At 45.5% G+C, this 22019-nt stretch overlaps 1 protein-coding gene across 1 annotated transcript; it reads left to right on the top strand.

Annotated features, from left to right (window-relative positions):
• The first annotated feature begins 439 nt into the window (after nucleotides 1-439).
• Nucleotides 440-21941, top strand: LOC118254017 (ATP-binding cassette sub-family A member 10-like). Its single transcript, XM_035558973.2, has 39 exons — nucleotides 440-813; nucleotides 2739-2848; nucleotides 3281-3491; nucleotides 3837-3995; nucleotides 4156-4256; nucleotides 5116-5342; nucleotides 5663-5801; nucleotides 6187-6372; nucleotides 6526-6673; nucleotides 7221-7392; nucleotides 7982-8040; nucleotides 8467-8577; nucleotides 8675-8850; nucleotides 9209-9328; nucleotides 9670-9808; nucleotides 10058-10148; nucleotides 10448-10587; nucleotides 11174-11293; nucleotides 11429-11624; nucleotides 12266-12432; nucleotides 13040-13167; nucleotides 13314-13451; nucleotides 13918-14031; nucleotides 14288-14458; nucleotides 14920-15030; nucleotides 15673-15801; nucleotides 16627-16695; nucleotides 17091-17182; nucleotides 17588-17708; nucleotides 18045-18162; nucleotides 18622-18713; nucleotides 19099-19265; nucleotides 19877-19952; nucleotides 20210-20304; nucleotides 20712-20831; nucleotides 21020-21160; nucleotides 21460-21539; nucleotides 21620-21675; nucleotides 21843-21941. Exons 2-39 carry the CDS (start codon nucleotides 2747-2749, stop codon nucleotides 21939-21941), a joined length of 4881 nt encoding a protein of 1626 aa, XP_035414866.1. The 5' UTR covers nucleotides 440-813; nucleotides 2739-2746.
• Nucleotides 21942-22019: the final 78 nt, after the last annotated feature.

Raw genomic sequence — 22019 nt, 5'->3', positions numbered from 1 at the left:
TAAAGCATCCAAAAGGCACTTAAATGTCAGAGGGTTTTGCAGGGCAGAGCGAGGGCAGCAGCTCCAGCCCCTCCTCGCGCCCAGCCTCTCCCTCACACCCCGCTCCTCCAAGGGCCCCCGAGCTCTGCAGCCGCATCCCCACCCCGGGCACAAAATCAAATACGTGCCCTTTAGAAGCAGGCTGTAAGTCAAAAGATGTTTATTTTGATGTTTGCGAGAGACTTTGTAGTCCGAAGGGTTGTTCCCATCCAGGTGGCAGCACTTCACTGCTCTTCCCACAGCAGGGCTCGTCGTGCTGAGTTTGCAAACAAAACCGGTGTCAGCAGAGATAAGCAACAGGCAGCGTTTGCTCCTCCACCTCCAGCAGTGTGCCGAAACACTGCTGCTGACTTCAGGCTCCATTGCTGCACTGAAAAGCGTAAGAGTTTGCCAGATGAAGGATTTTTGTATGGCTTATTGTTGGGCTTATTTTTCCTCTCTTGGCCAAGGCTCAAGAATTTCCTGAGTAACTTTTTCAGAGAATCGGCTTCGGCAACTCCGCAACAATATGCTCAGTTTGCTTTTTATAACATAAATAAATCTGAAAATCTGCCAAGGAGGAAGGCGGGGGGGAAGCTGAGGGGAAGCGTGGGTCCATGTGAGGAATGCCTTTTGGCAGAAATGCCCAAATGAAGAAACGAGTGCGTGAGCAGAGGAACTCCGAGCACCACTGCAGCAACCGGCCAGCGTCTCCCAGGGAGCCTCAGCATCCCCGTGTCCACGGGCACGTTGCAAAGAACCATCTTTGGATTCCTTTCAGACCTTCCCACTAAGGTAAGGCTTAAGCATTCTTCTAAAAGCAAGCAAAAATCAGTCTTTAAGAGAGATGGAAACATTCAGTAATTAGGAACAGCATAAATAATGCTGGGAGAGACACAAATGCATAGGTGGGTCACTGAGTGTCTTTCAAACAGGCTGAGTTAGGCTTGTGATTAGGCTTGTTGTCACTTTTAAATGTGGCAGAGACTTTTCAGCCTTGCTTTGATATGGCATAACACTAAAATGGAGCTTGGTTTGAAGCAGAGGTGTATTTCTGGCAGTTCTTGGTGCTGGGAGGATATGGCGCACTTCAGCTGAGTTCAGTATTTTTGGTCGTCCAGCACACAGAGGAGCAGATTTCCGTCCTACATGCAGATTAAGCTAAAGATGGAATCTAAAAAAAATCTTCTGTCTGTCTTTCACTGCTAAAAATTCCCACTGGGACCAGGTGGGGTCAGGCAGAGGTGGGAGTGATGGGAGGGGACACGTGGGACATCCACAATGGGACCTGGTGGCCAGCTCTCTCCCACCCGGGATTTCCTGGGTGTGAAGCTTAAATCCAGCCGTGTGTCAGCTTGTCCGAGTTCAGGTCAACTCCACAATTTCGGGGAAGTCTGGAAGTGGTTACCAAAGGCTGAATTCAAATTTTTATGTGCCTGGACGAGGGCATCTGTAAGAGAAGAACACATTTGAAGCGTGATGGCGAAGTAGCAGATTCTTGTCACTGAGCCAACGTCCTCGTCCCTCTCCTCCCAGTGTGTCCCACAGGGAAACACCACTTTTTGCAGCAGTTTGTGGAGTGCTTGATGCCCACCACGTCGCTCCGGCAGAGCCTGGCCGTTCCTCAGGCACTTGTGCTGATGCTCTGGCTGCCAGCGGGGCCAGGAGCTCGGGATTAATGTTCGTTCACACCTAAGGCAACCCTGCTGCTGTGGCCCAGACCCTGTTGAAAGCCAGAGCAGCTCCAGGTGTTGCATGGGGTGCACACATATTGCATGGAGGAGAAACTGAAAATACAGCCCTGGTGTCCCTGAAATCAGCTAATGTTGAATATTCAAGTGGATGGCATGGAGAGTAATAAGGGAGGGGAAAAATGTTAATATAAACACTTGAAGAAGATAAACAGTTTGTTTATGTGAGCGTAGTTCTTTTGCATTTGGTACTTTGTCCTTTCAGCCATTAAAGTTACTCATGACTATTTTCCTGATGGTTAACATAGACACACTTCATCCACAGCATTACTCCAGCTCGCTTTTTGCCTCCGTGCCAGCATTAGTCACTATCCAGGCAACGAATCCCTGTTTTCCTTTGACCGCAGATCGTAAGGATGCTGCCAGCTCTTTCGGCACAACCCACCAATGCACACTCGTGGCTGTTTGTTTCTCTCTCGTTTCTCGTGAAAAGCCCCGACAATGGCAGCTCTCTGAATGCACTTCCAAGAATTTGTTCTCTCGTAGCTCCCAGTTGCCTACAATTGACTCCAGTTTCTGTATGAGCTCAGCTTGTACCATGGCCAGGCATTGCTCAACGCTTCTTGGTGTTGAGCCTATAGCACATGAAAATTACATGCAACTAGAGTTTGGCGATTTTACTTTGTGTAGTTGTCATTTCTTGGATATTAAGGCCAACCAAGCCAATTATGTCATGCACTCTGATTTCAACTTCAGTTAACTCCTCTCAGCCTTACCCTGCTAAAGCATGGATGCATGGAAATTGGGTTACAATGGGTGTCTTGATTCCGAGCTGCATGGGGAACACACTGAGGGTGATGAGGGCCCATGGCGGTGGGATCTGCATAGCAGGGTGCCCTGGCACACATGCAGAGTTACAAGAAAGAGTTACTGTGCCCTGGCACACACGCAGAGGCAAAGCAGTTGCTGAAGTTCCAGCTTTGGTTTTATCCGAAAGCAATTTTATTTTTTTTTATTTTTATTTTGTAGGCTCAAAGATGAGGAGACTTCAGAGAAACCTGAGTGTATTCCAGCAAACTAAAATTCTCTTGTGGAAAAATGTACTTATCAAATGGAGGATGAAAATGCAGAGCTTTCAGGTAGTTTTATTTCATTAAAAAAAAAAAAAAAGGAAAATAATAATAATAAAGTGACCACTAAAGATTGTCTAATCCCTGCCTTCCCTTATACCTCAATTTCTTTTTGTGATGTTAACAGCTCAATTACACTTCAGAAGCCCTTGCTGGTAACGAATGCCTTATGAGGTTACACCTTTTTAACTGGTAATATCTGTCTTTTGTGATACATACAAGAGCATGGATGGGTTCCCTGAGCGAGGTGACATGCATAAGACAAAGTCCTTGTTAGTTAATTGATGTAGATGAAGTAACAAGAACACTTGTTGTTGAATGAGTGTAGATGAAGAAATCGGTCTGACTGAGTGCCTCTTGTTTGTATTTCAATCCTGCAGAGAAGATGCTCCTATTACTGCCATGCTATTAACCTCCCTTCTCCACTCGCCCCTTACCTAGGAGTGGATGCTGTCTCTGCTCTTCCTGCCGTTGATGTTCATTGTGGGCAACTTCATGCTGCACATCCCCTACCCCGAGGTGCCACACAGCTACCTCGGGCAGCTAGATGACCCTGCCTATGATGCTGCTGGCGTCACCATCGCCTTTACACCTATCACCCCAACCACAAGGCAAATAATGAATGCAGTGGCCTTGAAGTCTGTAATGACAGGTATAATTCTGTCTTTTAAATATTTAGCTTTGTCTTTATTTAATCTATTATGTTTTGTGTTAGTCGTTTTCAAGTATCTTTGGTCAGTAGAGAAAATTCATCCCAAATATATTTCTTCACAAATATTCTTCAAAACTAATTCTGGTCATTTAAATGACTAGGGAGGATGGGGTGTGTTTCTGCACTGTAAAGCTTAGCCTAAAAAGCTTTGCCACTTTGTAAAGTGAGCCAAACTGGAGAAGGGGAGATGCAACCCTGACAAAAGCAGGATCTATCCCCAAAGCCTGTGCTCTCATTTCCACAACTGCAGAAACTCATTGCAGTATTTCTTTTTACAAACCACAGGTATAAAACTAGAGGCAATGGACAGTGAGAGAGCCCTGGAGGAAGCCTGGATTTTGAATAATGAAATTATAGGGGTTGTATTTAAAAACAATTTCTCCTATTACCTCCGGTTTCCTACTGGGAATGTGGCTATTCCAAATGACAACCTTGGATACGTAGGTAGGTACCCAGCTGTTTTTTCATGCTCTTTGATGCTTTTATTAAACTGTCATTTTTTTTAAGTTATTGATTCCTGTAGAGGATCTGAATCTTCAGTTTTCCTCTTCTATTAAATCAATGGTTGTGTATGAGTGATGCCCTTTTCCTCCCATCCTCACAGATACCTGTTATAATTTCTCAGCACGATACTGTGACAGCCCCAAGTATTGGTACAAAGGCTTCCTGTCCCTGCAGTCCAGCATCGATGCTGCTATCATAGAGGTAAATCAGATTTATGAACTGCAGTAGGTCTCCTTGTATTTTAATCTCTCTCTAGGAAAGACAAAGTGTTCTGTGACAATAGCAAGGGACAAGTTTGTCAGAAAACTCCCCAGGAAAAAAAAATATATTAAAATACTCAGCTGCTGGAGTGTTATTGACAGCGACAGTGGAAACTTGGATGGAATCAGCAGTTTCCTGCAGAAGATGACTGCTTTCGATTTCATTGCAAAGATTTGTGCTAACTTTTGTTTATCTTCAAAATTGCGATCAGTCCCGAAGGCTGGGAACCAAGCGTAACACCACGATTTGGTCTAGAGATTTCCCAGATGTCAAGGAAAAGGCAATTCTTTCAGGAGAGCGGGGTGGCACAAACAGCTGCTGGATGATTTAGTTTCCAAGTAGACATGTCTGTCATTTCTCCTCCTTCCCAAATCGTCCTTCAAAAATAGACCAAGGTAGCGACCCTTGCACCTGGCTGTGCACCCCCAGCTGTCCAGGCTGCTCTCGTCCCCTGGGGGAGAGCCAGGGCCCTGGGGGGTGTAAGGCACTGGTGGATCTAGATCCTTGGCACTGGGTGAGGGAAGGATTCTTCTCTCCATAAAGAAGGGAGGGAGGCCAGCTGAGGTGCAGCCATGCAAGTGAGTAGCCCCTTGCTATTGGGATTTATTGTATTGCTTCCTGATGTTGTTTACAAATCTGCATTAAAAATAAATAAATAAAATAAAATAAAACAAAATAAAACAAAACAAATAAATAAATAAATAATCTAGGGCTGATGAATAAGGAGGTTCATTATACAGTTACATCTCACTGTAGAAAATAAATTAAATGTTAAGATTTTGACCTTGAACTCCTTTAGGTGGTGGCAAATCATTCTGTTTGGGAAGAAATGAAGTCAATTGCCGGTGTCCGTATGAAGTCCCGGAGTGTCATCTACTCGATTACATTAGAGTACAGTTATTTCATGATTACTATTGTGATGTGTTTCTCTTCATTCATGTACTTCTTATCAATGAATGTTGTAAGGGAAAGGAAAAAGCTCAAAGTACTCATGAAGACGATGGGGCTGCAAGACATTGCATTTTGGTGAGTTCCATTTTAACTGAAATGTCTGTTTGCCAAAAATCAATATACTTTGGGCACTTGCACAGTATGTTAATTAGTTAAATGGTTTTCTAAGTTTTCTCCTGTACTCTAAGGACAAGCCAGAAGGGTTGAGAATGGCAGCTGGGTATTATTTTCCTCTGGGAATTTCCTAAGGTGGGCTATGCTGTCTGCTTTGCATAAGATATGAATGGGTTCACCACAGAAAATTCTTAATGTTTTAATTTAAAATGGTCCTGTCATGAAATTGTAACAACAGTTCCTCATTAAACAGCAAGGTAATGGCAGGCTTCTATCTCCAGGCTCTCCTGGAGCCTGCTGTATGCCGTTTACGTGCTGGTCCTGTCCTGCCTGCTGACAGCCCTCGTGGTGCAGGAGGCTTTCTACGTCAGCAGCTTCCCCGCCGTCCTGCTACTGTTTTTCCTCTATGGCCTCGCATGTGTAAGTTGGGTTTGAGAACCAAATTTCCTCACTGTGCGGTTTATTAAGGTTTTGATGAGCCCAAACATTGCTCCAGAGCCACGCACACCGTGGCCAGGACTGTAAATTTTACTTGGTCACACTAAGTGAAATAAATGAGTGGGTTCTCTGGCTCAGTGCAGGGATTTGACTCACAGTCTGACAGGCTGGATGTGGCCCAGAAGGACCTGATCTGAAACTCAGATCTACCCACTAAGAAAGGACATTAGCATATTAGCATATTTTATTACAGACCCAACCCCCACCCCCCCCCCACCCCGAGATCTCTTTGCCTGGCAAGTGGGAATGCCACTGGTTAAGGATATTTCTCTCCTTCAGAGCTTGAAGGAAGCCTCTGTTCTTACAGATCCACATGGTTTTCATGCTCTGCTCCCTCTTACGGACATCCAAACTCGCTGGCTCCATGGGGTTCCTCATCACCTTTCTCTTTGGCTGCCTGAGCCTCGCAGTGCTGATAGAAAATCTTCCAGAACCTTTGAAGTGGTTTCTCGGTCTCTTTTGTCCATTTGCATTTAATGCTGGCATTGCCAAGGTATGGGGCGTTATCTCTGCCAATGAACCATCCCAGCTACTTGCTGCCCTGGGCCCTCTCAGAGCAATTTTGGGAAAAAATCCCAAATCCCCTCTCTGCAATTTTGGGAAAAAATCCCAAATCCCCTCTCTTCAATTTTGTCCTTTATTTCAGGTTTTCCATTTGGAAAAATATGGAATAGGTTTCTCTTTTTCTAACCTTATGGAGGAATCATACTTTTTATTTTCAACTTACATTATGCTGATCTTCGACTCAGTCTTGTACATGTTGTTAGCCATGTACTTCGACAAAGTTCTGCCGGGTAAGAGTGATTTATACTTACGACCATACTTTCCTCTTTTATAGTTTTGATTTATATGGACTGTGTGTAATAGCTCCTCAAGGAACTGATGGGCTGCTCCATTGTCTAAGTCAAACACAATAGGATTTGGGGTGAAAAAAGGGTGCTGAGGGACTCACACTGCTGAGGGATTCTTTACCTCTACCATATTCTGGTAATTCCCATATCAAAGACAACAAAGTATTCAGGGTTATTGTTTTTATTACTATTTATACTTGTACTGCTGTTGAACTGTTTATGAGAAAATAGTCTTACTATGTTTTGGACAATATTTTAATTCGTTATAAAAACAATGGAATTCATTAGAAATAGCCCTGAAACCACCCTTCTTGTCCTGCTTAACCCAGCTCCTGTGCACACTGATGAAAATCCCCAACCTTTTCTTAACAGGACAAAGCACCAATATGGGGGCAGACAGGTATTTTTCAGAAACTCCAGAATGCTTGCAGTGGGATGACACTTTGAATATACCTTTGGTTAACCACAGGTCATTTTCTGTGCTTCTCAGGCAAATACGGCATCCCAGACCCGCCTTTTTTCTGCCTGAAGCCCTCGTACTGGATGCGGAGCAGGAGGGGCTGCCCCGGGGAGGGACCCTACAGCGCAGGGAGCCCCGAGGAGCCCCCAGGAGATGAAGTGGAGCCGGTGCCCACCGCGTTCGTGGGGAAGGAGGCCATCAGGTCGAGAGAGGAGGCACTGCTAATTGTGCCCTGTACTTGGTAGCTCAGGGCAATGCTCCCACTACTCCACCACTCCTGTCATCAGCTCTGTTTCCATTCATCCAGGCAGTTTCCATGTTCATAAAGGTTCTGCAAACCTGATTCACGTAGAAAAATTAGGGTGAAAATGGTTAAATATGTCATAGTTAAATAGGTCATTCAGGCTGGTCACTAGTGGTGAAATTCAGGTAAACTGCTGGGTTTGTTTTCATTTTGTTTTGTTTTGTTTCACAATACACTTGGTTAAACATCCATTATAAACAGCAAGGGGAACCTGGAGGGCAGCCTGTTGTAAAAAGCCATCCCTGGCAGTGGGCCTGACCTTGTCTTTGCAAGGCTTGGTGCTGTCAGTGCATGCCAGGTTGCGACATCCACGTCTGCAGACGGAGCGTGCCCAACCCTGCTGCACCTCAATGTCACTTTGCCACGACCTCATGCTTCTCAATCCATTGCTGTCATTTTAAATTAAGACCCATAAGAATGAGAAAGGGCAACAGGGAAGTGTGTTTATGGGAATCCTGAAATAATATCTGCCTTACCTTCTTTTTAGACTCAACAATATTAAAAAAGCATACAAAAAGAAAGACAAGAAAACAGAAGCCCTAAGAGGTAGGAAAATTGTGATATTAATTCCTGTTACAGGTGAAGAAAAACAGTTGTGCAAATATTTCAGATGGCCAAACAAATAAAACAATATTTGTATTGCTTGAAAAATTATCTAAAATATAGATGCAACCGATTACGATTTTATTCAGTTTTTCCTGACTGATTTTGCATTCCCAGAAAAAGTAAAGAGAAGAAGAAAGCTTTTTTCAGTTGTCATATTTCTGTCTCTTCTGTTAATTACAAGCTAAAGACAGAAGAAGCTGTTCTAGGTTTGCAGAACATTTCCTCAGTTTGCTTAATGCACTTCTGACTGAATATTACTACTTAGTTCTTAAATTCCTGGACTTGTCTTGCCTTTGACAAAGAGTAGAGGCAAGTAAAACTTCATTACTTTTTTTTTTCCCAAACTTGGTGTTGCTTTCATTCTAGGTTTGTCTTTAAACATTTACGAGGGGCAGATCACTGCCTTACTCGGTCACAGCGGGGCTGGAAAGACAACGCTGCTAAATGTGCTCAGCGGACTGACTCTGCCTTCTGAAGGTAGGACTGCAAAAGGTAGGGTGGGATGGGGGGGGCTTGATTCAGAAGCTGTAGTGACCAATTCATTCCCACCCATCGTGTTTATTTGTATAAACAGGCTCGGCAACCATCTATGACTACAAGCTCTCTGAAATAGGAGACAGGGAAGAGATCAAAGAGATGATCGGCATTTGCCCACAATTCAACGTACAGTTCGAAGTCCTGACGGTGAAAGAAAACTTGCGAACTTTTGCAGAGATCAAGGGCATCAAGTCCAAAGAGGTAGAACGAGAGGTAAGGGGGTGTTCCCCTGAAGGACATCACTGCCTGGCAGGGGCAGGCTGTCGGCAAGCCCCACGTTTCAGCGAAGATTTGCTGGGCAGTGCAAAGTTCAGAGGGCTGCCTGCTTCTCCTGAAAATTGAAGCTGGTGTTGAGCTTCTGCCAGGCAGGCTTGGGGGCTCGGTGCAACCAAAACAACTCGACTGTTTGCCTCGAGGAGGGCAGGGGGTGTCCCTGGGGGGCAGGCAGGGGCCAGGCGCTGGGAAGCACCCTTGGGAGCTGCTCCTCCAGCCCCAGCCGGATCTCCTTCGTGGCTCCCAAAGGACAGAAGGACAGCTGGTGCTGGGAGCGGACTTTCTTGTGCTTTTCTAGGTGCAAACCATTTTGGAGCTGCTGGATATCAGTAACGTTCAGGACACTCAAGCTGAGAAACTCAGTGGTGGGCAAAAACGGAAGTTATCCATTGGGATAGCCATGCTTGGGAGCCCCCAGGTAAATTACCTACAGCTTCATTTTTTTTTAATTAAAATTTAATTTTAAATTACCAGGTATATTGCCTATGGCTCTGTAATGTAGGGAGCATTCAGGTCCATTTGGTCATTTTAAGGTGGTCGTGGTTATGCCAGAAAGATGACAAATTTGTACCTTAATTTTGCTGATCTAGTTTAGAGCAGAGAGCTGCCTGAGCTCTGCACAGCTCCCAGAATGGTTGCTCCTGCAAACCAGGTGGCCTGGCTCTCCTGCCGCCAGGACCTGGTCTCTCAGGGACCACCAAATCCACAAAGTGGGCAAGTGTTCCTGCAGCAAAGTGCCTGACTGCATCCCTTGTGCAGGTGCTGCTGCTGGACGAGCCGACGGCTGGGCTGGATCCTCTTTCCCGGCACCAGGTGTGGAGCCTGCTGAAGGAGCACAGAGCCGGGCGGGTGATCCTGTTCAGCACCCAGTTCATGGACGAGGCCGACATCCTCGCCGGTGAGCACAGGCTCAGCCTCTCTGAACAACATCCCTGGTGCAGGAATGCCTTCCCCAGGCCAAACTGACTGGGATGAAAATCTGGGTCAAAGGGATCTGTCCCCAGAAAAGTGCAGAACATCATTGATCTGCCCTTGGTGAAAAAAAAATTATATATATATATATATATATATACATACATATATCTATATATATATATACGAAACACTGCTATACATTTTAAATTCCTTTGACATTTTGTTTCTTTAGACCGCAAGGCTTTTATCTCACATGGGAGGCTGAAGTGTGTCGGCTCTTCCCTGTTCTTGAAGAAAAAATGGGGGATCGGCTATCATTTAAGGTATCTACTTCGGCCCTAGAGCCAAATGGTGTCCGGGAATATGCGTGTACAGGAATCCACCAGAAGGACTGTAACAAGGAAACCATCAAAGCAGCAAAATGAGCTCAATTCATACTCAGTTAAATTAACTGAAGCAGTACTTTGCTCCAGAGAATGAAGGAAGTTTGCTGGAATTTTGATTTTATCCATGCTAGCAAATACAGTGTTTTGTCATTTTTATTCTGTTTTTATAAAAATTAACCATCTGTCTTGTGTTGTGTTTTTTTTGTATTTGTTTTTTTTTTTTTTCAACCAAACAGGATCCATGTCAGTGAGTCCTGTAACACAGAGAGCGTGACATCTCTGGTTAAGCAGCACATCCCCAATGTCATATTCTCGGGACATGGTCAATATGAGCTGAGATATAAACTGCCGTTAGAAAACGTGAATAAATTCCCAGGTAATGTATATGAAAATAATTGAGAGTTGTCCATAGGGAAAAAGTAATCAGAAACGTATGTGAGGAAAGAGAAATCAAGAGGGAGACCTTCAGCAGGGGTCACATGAGGACTTTAGAACTGTTGCATTTCTTTTTCTCCCTACAGTTTGGGCATCCATATGGTTAAGATCAAATAGTGCAATGAATGCTCCTCTGCTGCTTGTAATGAAACATGTGACAGGCTAACCTGGCCCGCAAGTGTTACTGTGGGTTATTTTTTCTTGATGGTAAAAGAAATAATAGTGACAAGAGAAAACTCCACGTTACTGGTACCACTCGGTACCTGCAGCAGCAGCAGGCAGACGCTCACTCACCCACGTGTGCCACGCTCAGTCTGGCAGCCCCATGACCCTGCTGCTGCCCTGGAGGCATAGTCTGAAACATGAGTTATGTGTATGGCAGCTTTGGGTTCCCTCCAAATGCTTTGCATCCTGGCAGTTAACGCTTTACCCCTTTCCCTGCTGACTTCAGCTGCACCAAAGTCTGGTCCCTCCAGAGGTGCTCGTGCAAGAAACCTGAAGGCACTGACGGTCTCTGTGTCACACAGATCTGTTCCGTGGCCTCGACAGCTGTTCCGACCGGGGAATTATCAATTACGGAGTTAGCATGACAACCCTGGAGGATGTTTTCATGAGGCTGGAAGAAGACGACACATTGGGACAAGAAGGTACAACTGCGGCTGCAAACACACAGCCCCCAGCCAAAGAACCCGGCTGCTTTACAACAACCCCAGGGGGCTCGTATTTTTTCCCACATCGCAATGTAGAAGCTGGTTTCAGACATAACTGCGTGTGCTCCGCAGATGAGCACGTCCCTGGGGAGGAGTGGGCAGAAGCAGGACCGCGGTGCCCCGACGAGACAGAGCCGGGCTCCCTGCTGCTCTCAGGCACCGGCAAGGCGACGGTGAGCGGCGCGGTGCTCTGGAGGCAGCAGGTCTCTGCCATGGCCTGGGTGCACTTCCTAAAGCTCAAGGGTTCGGTGAAAAACCTCCGGTCCATGTAAGTACCAGAGAGATGCTCTCACGCAGAGCTGGAGCTGGATGCGGTCACAGCAGGGGGGATGATTTTCACACCCGTGTTTTGATGAGCATCTGGAGTAATTGATGTCACGTCTTGGCTATGGATGAGCTTGGCAATCTGCACTTAGAGATGAGGAAAGCAGTTTCCTTTCCAGTGCCAGTAATATAAAACCTGCCTCAAACACACACGTACCTCTCCCATCTCTCTCTTTCCCTCTCTTTTCTTTAAAGTTTTGATACTTGGTATCTTTTGTGCAGTTTCTTTCCTACACTGAGTGATTTATGCAAGGGAAACCAATTTTCTCTCTGAATAAAATAATAATTTAGGAACAGTTTCATTTCAGGTAGGGAAGGAAATTTTAAAATAAATGTGTACAGACAGAGAAAGGAAAATATTGCTTTCAGACTTCCTTTTTAATTGAATATTTTTTAAAACTTCTCTCATGTTGTCAGTGTCTGAGCTCATTTAGCCCCATCAGTCTTCAGTCTGGCATACTGGCATTTCCAGATAGGGCACGAGAAAGAGAAGGGAGATGCTGGGGTAGCATATCCTTCCCGATACACACACAGTCTGAAAAATACCCGCTTTCCGAGTGTTTATTCACCTCTCTCTTAATGTAGTTTGCTGCTCTATGTGGTTTTTCTGCTTCCTCTGGTTTTGCAACTGGCCCTGGTTGCTGCCTGGCAGAGCATGAGCGCCTGGGAGCTCTCCTCGGCGCGGTACTTCATGCCCCTGGGGAAGAGGGCTCCGGCGGAGACCACCAGCCTGTTGGTCCACAACAGCACGGGTGAGGGGAAGGGGCAGGGAGGCTCCTTGTCATCCTGTTCTGTTCGGGGCTGTACTCTCCCGTGAAGGAAAAGAAGGGAAAGGGCCGATGGTTGTAGGACGAAGGGTGTGTAAAGGGCGGTGAAAGTTTTAGTGAGAGAAGAGCACGGAAATCATCATTTTAGTGGGTTGTGAATGAAGCCTACTTTTACTTCAGCAGCTGATGAGGTCCTGATGCAACGACATGAAAAGGGACATCCCAACAGATGGGATTGGAAGGGACCCTGTTCTTTTCCTGCCCCAAATTCTGCTTTTTCAGCGTGTGCCTTACTGGGCACCACACTCCAGCAAGGGCACACTAACCCTCGATCAGCCTACTTCCAGAGTTTTACCTTTGACATTCCTTTTAGTGAACGTTATTTAAAAAAAAAAAAAAAAAAGGGGGGGGCAAAAATTCAGTCAGTGAGTGTGTAATCCATTAACTTCACAAACACGACGTGCTGTCTGGCTTCCCTGGTCATTAGATTTTGTCTGGTTTTGTTCGGTGGTCATGGATTCAAAAAGGAAACCATCAAAGCCTCTTTTGTTGCTCAGTATTATGATTCCTCTGCTTTTGGCTTTCACATCAGGCTCAGGCATTGAAGACTTTATCCACACTCTCGAGAGCCAAGATCTCTCAGTAGAAATCACAAGCCAGGAAAATATCACAGAGGAGCTGAAACACAATGGGGCTATAAAAGTGTCTCGTGAAGGCCAGGTGAGGATTTTTCCTCTCACCCTAACATTTCTTCCTAGCAATTTAAGAATTAAGCAATTTACACACAAGGCATAAGCAGAATTAATTATTTCAGGCCTGGGTTCTTTTGGCCAAGAGTTTCCATCTTGGTTTCTTGCTCTTTGAAGAGCTACAGGTTCACCATCTTGTGCCACATGGAGGCCGTCAACTGCTTCCCAGTGCTTGTGAACATCATCAGCAATGCTCTGCTGAGAGCTCTCAATTCCACCGCGCACATTAGGATCTGGAGTCACCCTTTTTTCTCTGTAAGTGTCAGGGTCTGATAGCCGGGTGTCAAAGAACAGTTCTTAAAAAGGCTTCAGGTCTCAGCGAGCCACCAGATTGCAGTAGGGAGGTGCATGGGGCTGTCTGCACCCACAGAGCCACCTTCCTCAGTGGGGGCTGTGGAGCCAGAACTGCTGGTTTTGGGAAAACTGAAGTTTATTTTTTCCTTTGTGGATCTCAAGGGCTGCTGAGCAGAGAGGGTGCCTGGGAGGGTTTCTTCGTGAGCCTCCTTATTCCCTGTTCCCACCTGCACCACCCGCCTCTCCTCACCAGTGAAAGCACTTTGCTGTGGTTGTGGGGAAAACCTTCCTCCTGCCAAAATTTGGCTAAAGACCCGCCTTGTTCTCATTGTCTTGTATTCCACAAGAAATGCAGCAAAATGAATTGTGGCATCCAGCCACTACGCTGCACATGTTCTCTACAAATGTTTTGTTCTTCTCTTTTCAGATAGATAATCCACGATTCTGGGATTACTTTGTTTCTTTCTACCTCATTTACATGCTGTTGCTGTTCCCTGGTTTTCCTCCTCACTTTGCGATGGGCTACTTGCAGGATTACAAGGTAAATTCATGGAAATGGAGCAGATTTGGGTTGGGCAGAGGGATCACAACTGTATTGTCACAAGGACATTTGAATATGATGGGCATCTCGAGGGATTTTTTCCTCTATGTGGCTATGAGCCAGCACAGAATGCTAAAAGACAATAAATAAGTAAATAAATTCGGCATTTAACCCCAGTATTGCAATGGGAACAGCTTTTTATTAGCTTTATAAGCTTATTTCCGCGGGTGCAGCTGGCCAACATGTGCCTTCCCAGACAGGAGCTCGCGCCCAGCTACGGGTCTCGGGGCTCTTCCCCTCGGCATACTGGTGTGGCCAGGCGCTGGTGGATGTCCCGCTCTGCTGGCTCCTTCTCTTCTCCATGTTCGGGCTTCAGTTCGCCATGAGCAACAGGATTTCCGGGAGCATCGGCAACATCTTCTTGCTGGTACGTCCTGTCCTGGTGGTCGTTGGTTCACTAGTGAGGGATTTGGGTAATGTTTTGAGAAAAAGTAAGGGTAGCTGAGACAGCAACCACATCTAGGGAGGCAGCATTTTTCAGGAAATCCCCATAAAAGCATGTGGGACCATGGCAGGACTTTAGCAGTTCATTTTCAGCAGGCAGGAGTAAAATGCATGGGTATAGCCAATGCTGGCACACCTACAGGTTCCCAAATCCTTACTGCCCTTCTCCTCATTTCACCTCCTACGAGGATTTACCCAGCTGGAAATGAAAGGCAATATAGCTTGTCTTAATACATCCCTTCACGCTTTGCAATCAAATTGTGGTAATTTCTGAATGCCCTGATCTTAATTTATGACTATGTAAACCGAACCATGCTGCTGCATACAGGTTTCTGGTTGTTGACATCGCTCCATTTTCTCTAATGAAAACACTTTTCTCTGCAGGTCATGGGTGCTTTGGGCTACGGAGTTTCCATTGTTCTCTTCATCTATTTAATCTCCTTCCTCTTTCGCAAAGGATGGAACTGTGATTTTTGGTCTTTTATCCTGATAGTGGTAAGCATATGTCTAGATAACGTGATGTAGGGTTTTCAGAAATGTGTTTTGAGCTCTTAAAGATGAACTAGAGGTCAAAATACCAAGTATAGATCCAAGACATAGATAAAGACATTTGTTTTATAGCAGGCAATTCTATGTAAATTAGCATCACCGTGTTCTCAGTGCCGGTCCCTCCCTTTTCCCCCAGCCCTTTGTTCTCACATTTCTGGAAATAAGGACTCATTTCACAGTTTGGGCCATTTGTTACAAACACTGCAAATCTTGCTCTCCTGCCCAAAGGTCTTGCTCAAGGTTCAAAAGCAAACCAACGGGGAACTTGCATTCTGTTCCCTTATTCTGGGCAGCTCAGGTGGGCTATTTGGCACGGACTGGGATGGGAACAGGACGGGATGCCATACTGTTTTATTCTGCCCAAAGCAGCCCTGTGTCTGGGGAGGGCTTTCCCCAGCTGGCCCAAGCCATCTGCCCTCCCTTAGGCAGAGATATCTGAGGGCCTCCTGCACCCTCACCCTTTTTTCTCTTTATGTTTCTTGTCCGTTTTGAGAAATTCAACAGGGAATTGAAAAAGTTCACCTGTGATGACCAGTGAGGAGTGTAACCCTTCGTATCAGCTGAGTAGCTCTCCTGTTTCATTTTTAGGTATGCCTCGTGTCTTTCATTATCAGCCGAGTCATGGATTACACACTTGATATGAGTGTCTCCCTCTACCTCATGTCTCTCTTGATTCCCCTGTACCCACTGCTGGGCGTTATGATCAACAGCGAGCAGGTAGGCAGTGGCACTGGGTGGCGAGAGACTCACAGCTCTATACAAATGCTGTACAACAAAAGCATTTGCTCTGGCAAGCAAAGTCTGGTGCTGATCGCATGCTGCGTCCTGGGAAGACTCATTAGTTTCTTCGTGTGGGTAGGATTTTCCAAACCATCAGACTGCATCATTGGATAACCATGTCAGATCAGATGTAATTTATCCAGCTGCTCATTACTGCTAGGAGCTACTTCTCGTGCAGTTGAGCCATGCCTGTAGATTAGGTAAGCAATCTTAATTCTTTCCATGCAAAGCCAAATAACTTGGCCTGAACAACCATAAAAGAAAATTTGAGGTTATACATCTGACTTTGCATGGAAAGCGTGTGAGCATTATGGAAACCCACAAGGCACTTTACTTCATGTCAGCTGGGGGTGATCGTGGAAAGGCAGCTCAGAATTTAACAAAACCCTCCAGCTACGTGCAAGACTTTTGATGTGATATAAGTGACTTAGGAGAGAAGTCCAAACGGAAGAGAGTCCTGCTCTGTCCTGTCCCCCCCCGTTGGGCCCCTGAGGAGGAGGAGACCAGATGTTTTCCCCTGATAGACCATTACCCCCCAAAAAGAGTCTGATGCATCTCCTGAGTGCTGTGTCAATTTCTGGAACGGCACCGGGGTGCCCAAGTTCAAGGGTCTGTATGGTAAACATTCTGGGTAAATCAGAAACTTTTATACGTTGTTGTTGTATTTTCTGTTTGTATTTAAGCCTTCCAACACTAGCCAGCTTTATATTAAAAAACTGCAGGTCTTCACTACATATATATATATATATTTTATTCTTGCAGATTTTTGTAGAGGACGCTGACTTAATCGCTGCTAGTCCAAGGAACGACGTGCTAATAGCTGTCTTTGCAGTAAGAAAACATTTAAGATTAATTTTATTTAGGAACGTGTGTCTCCCAAACTATGTTCTCAGCTAAGAGGAAGCTCATTTCATGTAAAAGGTGGATCTCAGGGGGTCTGGATGACAGATTGCCCACCTGTGCAAAAATAGCTTTGCTCCTTTGAAACAGGTAAGGGAAAATGAAATAAGCCTAGCTCACTCAATGCTTCTGCCATTGATGTTTCGTGCATTGATAAATGGTAGCAGAGTTCACAGCCTTCAGGATTACCCCAAGTTAGATGGTAATGGGCTTTTCCACACACTGCTTTCCCCTCACCTATTTTATAACACTGCCTCCATCTTTTCAGCTTCAGCAGCAGTAGAAAGGAAGGCAAGGCTGTTAATGTGCCAACCTCTATTTTTCAGCCTTATATCCATTCTGTGGGTTTCATTTTTCTTCTTCGATATTTGGAGATAAAATATGGAAGAACAGTTCTGAGAAAGGACCCAGTATTTAGGTTTGTATAAACACACATGCACCCCAGGCACATGCGAGATCTAATCTCTTGGCACACTGCTTTTCCTTGAAGACATTTAGATCAACTGTCAGGATTTTCATGTCCCTGTTTCTATTTTCTTTTTTTACTACTGGTGATTTTTTTATAAATAAAATTGCTTCTTAAATCCTACAATGTTATGATAGTATAAAACAGCCCTCAAGCTTTTTAGTGTCTCCACTTGGTGCTGCCTGTGCTGTGAGGAGGTACCAGCCTGCTTCTCCATACAACACAGAAAGCCCTGCAGAAAATAATGAAGGAAAAAAAAAAAAAAAAAACTTGAACCAGTCTTGGCCCATCCAAAATGTGTTGGTGGAAAACAAGGGTAAAGACTAAAATGCTAAGATGAACCTGTTGGGTTTGTAGAATTTCCCCGAGAAATGAGAGCAGCCACCAGCATCTTGAGGAGCAAGAAGAGGAGGATGAAGATGTTAAAGCTGAAAGAGCAGCAGTGAGAAATGCCATGGTAGCTCCTAGTCAGGAGGAGGTAAGACCAAGTGTGGTCCTTCCCTCTTTATTTGATATCAGTAATAGGACTTCTGATTAAAATAAATAAATAAATAGCAAGATTAATAAGGGCAAGTCAATGTTCTGGCTGTACTACTCCTCACTGGGAAAATCCATCCCTCAAAGGGACAGAGTGGGTCTCATCAGGATAGAGAAAAAAGCTTTTAAGAGCATTCCTCAGATTCTCAGAGAACTACAAATCAAATTCAAAGATCTTTATAAGTTGTTTTGCTTTTTTAAAATGGAAAAATATTACTGAAGGATTAAGGCTCCCCAATATAATAGACTAATCTTTCTTCCTCCTGCTTGCTTTCAGAAATCAGTTATTATTGTCAGCAATCTGTGCAAGGAATATAAAACAAAGAAAGCAGGTTCAGTTTTTAAGAAGAAGAAGAAAATGGCCACCAAAAATATCTCCTTTTGTGTTAATAAAGGTGAGAACTGGAACTGTTTTACTCGCCCTGTTTTGGATGCTGATCATACCCAAAGAGATAATCTTCTGCAGAGTCTCAGTTATCTGAGCCACAACATAAAGGCAGAATCTGTTTGCTCCATGGTTAAGGCACACCTGCACTGTGGCTGATGCAGTAACGAACAACGTGGATGCATCCAATTAGTTACCTTTGATTTAAAAGGCCATAACCCCTCTACAGCAGTCACTGCAATTTCTGGGTGACCTGGGAGCAGTGTTCAGACTCAGATTGGCTATAGAGTTGAAATGTAATTTATGGACTCTCAGAGCATACATTTATACAGCTGTTTAATTTTATTTGATTTTTTGCTATTCATATACTCTCTTTTAAGCTTTTTTTTTCTTTTCTTTTAATGAAACTGTGCCTGATACTTTTGTTAAATGGTGAGTATTACTAAGAAATGTTTTGCCCTGATTTCAGGGGAAGTATTAGGACTTTTGGGGCCAAACGGAGCTGGTAAAAGCACAGCTATCAAGATGATTGCTGGAGAGACGACACCGACTGCTGGGCAGGTAGGAGGCACCTGGAGTCTGGAGAGAAGGGATAGATGTGCGCAAAAAGTGCAAGTGCAAAGCTTGCAGCTAGCTATTGAATGATTTTCTTCAAAGCAGTATGAGGGATCAAGGTTTTAAGCAATTCCTTTGTGCCATTAAATTAAATAATGTATTAATAAAAATTATTGTGTAACACTTTTAGCTTTAACAACCACTTGCATCTCCCCGAATTCACCGTGACTATATTTAGGAGCCATGTAGCCGAGGGCTGCAAAATCAGCCCGTTGCTCCTTGGGTTTCTCTCCCCACTGAGTCCCGCTGCAGCCCCCTAGCCTTCCTCCGAGCCCTACACCTGGGTCCGGGCAAGGCTGGGCGAGGTGAAACGAGCGGCGCGGTTGCGCAGGTGCTGCTGCGGAGGCGAGAAGGAGCGACGTGCTGCCTGCAGGACCACCTGGGGCACTGCCCGCAGGAGGACCCGCTCTGGCCGGACCTCACCGTGCACCAGCACCTCCAGGTCTACGCGGCCGTGAAAGGAGTGCGCAAGGAGGATACGGCTGCTGCTGTCAACCGGTACGGGGAAGGGTGGTTCCAGGTCTTGGTCAAGGTTTTAACCCCCATCCTAAGGCACAGGGAGGGGACCAGAAGGTCTAAGACCTCTGTGAGCCAGGGGAAACCTTGAAAGGAACTTGGGAAATGAGTCCGCAAAAGCGATTTTGTGCTAAATGCTGCGATTAAGTGAGCGGGCTGAGAAAATCTCCAATTTGCCTGTGTGTTTGGTGGGGATAGATTTACCACTGACGTCCCTTTTAAGTACGTTATCTGCAGGAAGCATTTCTAAAATCTCGGGTTTTATTGTTTGGCACTACAAGAAGGGTGCTTAAGTACTGCCTGCTGAGCTGACACTGGCAAGGTGGAGTGGATTTATAATGCTGTTGACACGAATGATTGTTCTTAGAAAAGAGCTTGTGGCTTATTCAGTGCACTCTGCTTCAAATATTCATTCACATTTTTACAACACAATAAATGTTTTATGAAAACAAACGGGAGCCAAGAACCAGGGGAAGAAAGTTCTGTTTTCTTATTGTTTTGGAAACCTCTGATTAGAGTATTCAATTGGGAATAACAAAAACATCGGTTTTGATGTGTTGGTTTTTTTTTTCCTTTGTTCCCTTTCCCCACAGAATAGTGAATGCTCTGGAGCTTCAAGACTATTTAAAAAAATCAGCCAGAAAATTATCTGCCGGGATTACCAGAAAGGTGCATTTTTTGTTCCTATGCTGAGCACTGCAAAATGCCCTCTGTGAGCAGTGGGACCTGTGTGTGCTCCCAGCCCCCGGGAGAGCATCGCATTGCATCCCATGGTGGGCTGAAGTCGCCCAGCATCTTCTAAGTTTGTGTCTCCTACAAATCAGCGGCTCGGTGCCCATAAGCAACGCGATGTTGCCCGCAGCTCTTTGCAGACAGGGTGCTGGGGACTTCAGCAGACCTGACCCCAACCCCTTTCCCTTCTGCAGCTGTGCTTCGCCATGTGTGCGCTGGGCAACCCCACGGTGCTGCTCCTGGACGAGCCATCGACCGGCATGGACCCCAAGGGGCAGCGCTGCGTCTGGTGGGTAGAAGTAGATGTGTAGGGTTAGGTAAAGGGCATTTTACCTCCTCTGTGGTTAGTGCTGCTCGTCTCGGGCCAGCGGTTTTAGCAGAATCTCTCTTTTCCTGGTTCTCCCCAATTACAGCATGAGCAAGGAAAGAGAAGCCCTGTTGCTTTTGAATTTATCCTTGTTGTAGATTTTAGGACGGTTGTATATGGGTTTAGGAGAATCCGTAATTGTAACTGAGTCAAAAATAAAAAATGTTCTCATTATTTCAAAGTACCATCAGTCTAAAGTTTTTATACCCTTTTATGTTAGTTTTAGGGGTAGGTGCATTTGGAGGGGCAAAAAGGTTTAAGAAAAAATGTCTGGCATCACTAGGGAGTGTTGGGTTTTCTTTTATGTGTTTTTTTTTCTGTGTCCTCAGGAAAACGATCCGTGCTGCCCTGAAAACCAAGGAGACAGGGGCCGTTCTGACCACGCACTACATGGAGGAGGCGGAGGCAGTGTGCGACCGCGTGGCCATCCTGGTGGCTGGACAGCTACGGTGGGCAGTGGCACGGCTGGGACAAGAAACATTTCTCAGCCCCCCCGGGTCCAACAGGGGCTTCCCCTCCAACCTCAGCCTCCTGAGCCCACCACCATGGGCGTTACAAAGTGCTCCCCACTGCAGGACAATTTGGGAAGGACATCAACGGTTTCACACTTATATCATGCTTCGCCCCTTCCCTGCAGGTGCATTGGCTCCATTCAGTACCTGAAGAGCAAGTTTGGCAAAGGCTACCTGCTGGAAATTAAAATCAAGGACCCAGAGAGCACGGATCTCCTCCACGCTGAGATTTTGAGGATTTTCCCGAGTGCAGCCCGTCAGGAGCGGTAAGTATAAATACGGGATGAACAGAGGCTCCAGGATTGCCTCCTCCCCAAAACTGTGTCCAGTGCGGTGTCCAAATGTAGGATTTCAGGTGAAGAGAGGCAGAGGGGTCAGAGTCCCTCTGTGTGGATCTGGTCCAACAATGTCACCAAGTCCAGCCCTGCTGCCATCCCCACAACAAAACACCCACTGGTCCAGCTCATAGTGTGACATGAAAAAAGGCATTTTTCATGGTTTAAAAAAAAAAGTGTATTGACAATTGTCAATACAGAGCAGGAATCACCTCTTCTTTTTCTCCCAGGTTCCCCTCTTTGCTCGTCTACAAGGTCCCAATGGAAGACGCACTGCCCCTGTCCCAGTCTTTCTCCAAGCTAGAGGAAGGTAAGAGCAAGGCATGATGGCTTTTTGAAAAGGTGGAGCACCGACTGGTAATTTTCAGCTCTGTGTCCACTTCTCCACAGCCAAGCAGAACTTCAGCCTTGAGGAGTACAGCTTCTCTTTGAACACTTTGGCTCAGGTAGGTGACGGGCGTGCTGCAAAGGCGTGAGCAGGAACAAAAGCCAGGTCTGGGCCAGCGCTGAGGCAGGAGGCAAGAAACTGCAGGAGCTGCACCTCCTGCAAAAGTGCATCACAGGGTTAGGGAAGGCCTGAGAAGTAATCCGAACTTTATATTGCCCATTTCAGGTGTTTTTGGAACTCTCCCGAGAGCAAGAGAAGGATAATTTTGATCTAGCTTTGGACGGGACCTTTGAATGGAAACAGCTGCAGCAGGAGGACAGTTAGAGATCCACGATGCTCATTTACACATTACTCCGTATTAACCTAAGTGGTGTGGTATTGCACGTATTTACTGTCATTATT

This window comes from Cygnus atratus, chromosome 18 (assembly GCF_013377495.2).
Source record: "Cygnus atratus isolate AKBS03 ecotype Queensland, Australia chromosome 18, CAtr_DNAZoo_HiC_assembly, whole genome shotgun sequence".
Lineage (NCBI taxonomy): Eukaryota > Metazoa > Chordata > Aves > Anseriformes > Anatidae > Cygnus > Cygnus atratus.
The sequence above is the reverse complement of the archived record's forward strand: the minus strand, read 5'-3'. Positions and strand labels throughout refer to the sequence as shown.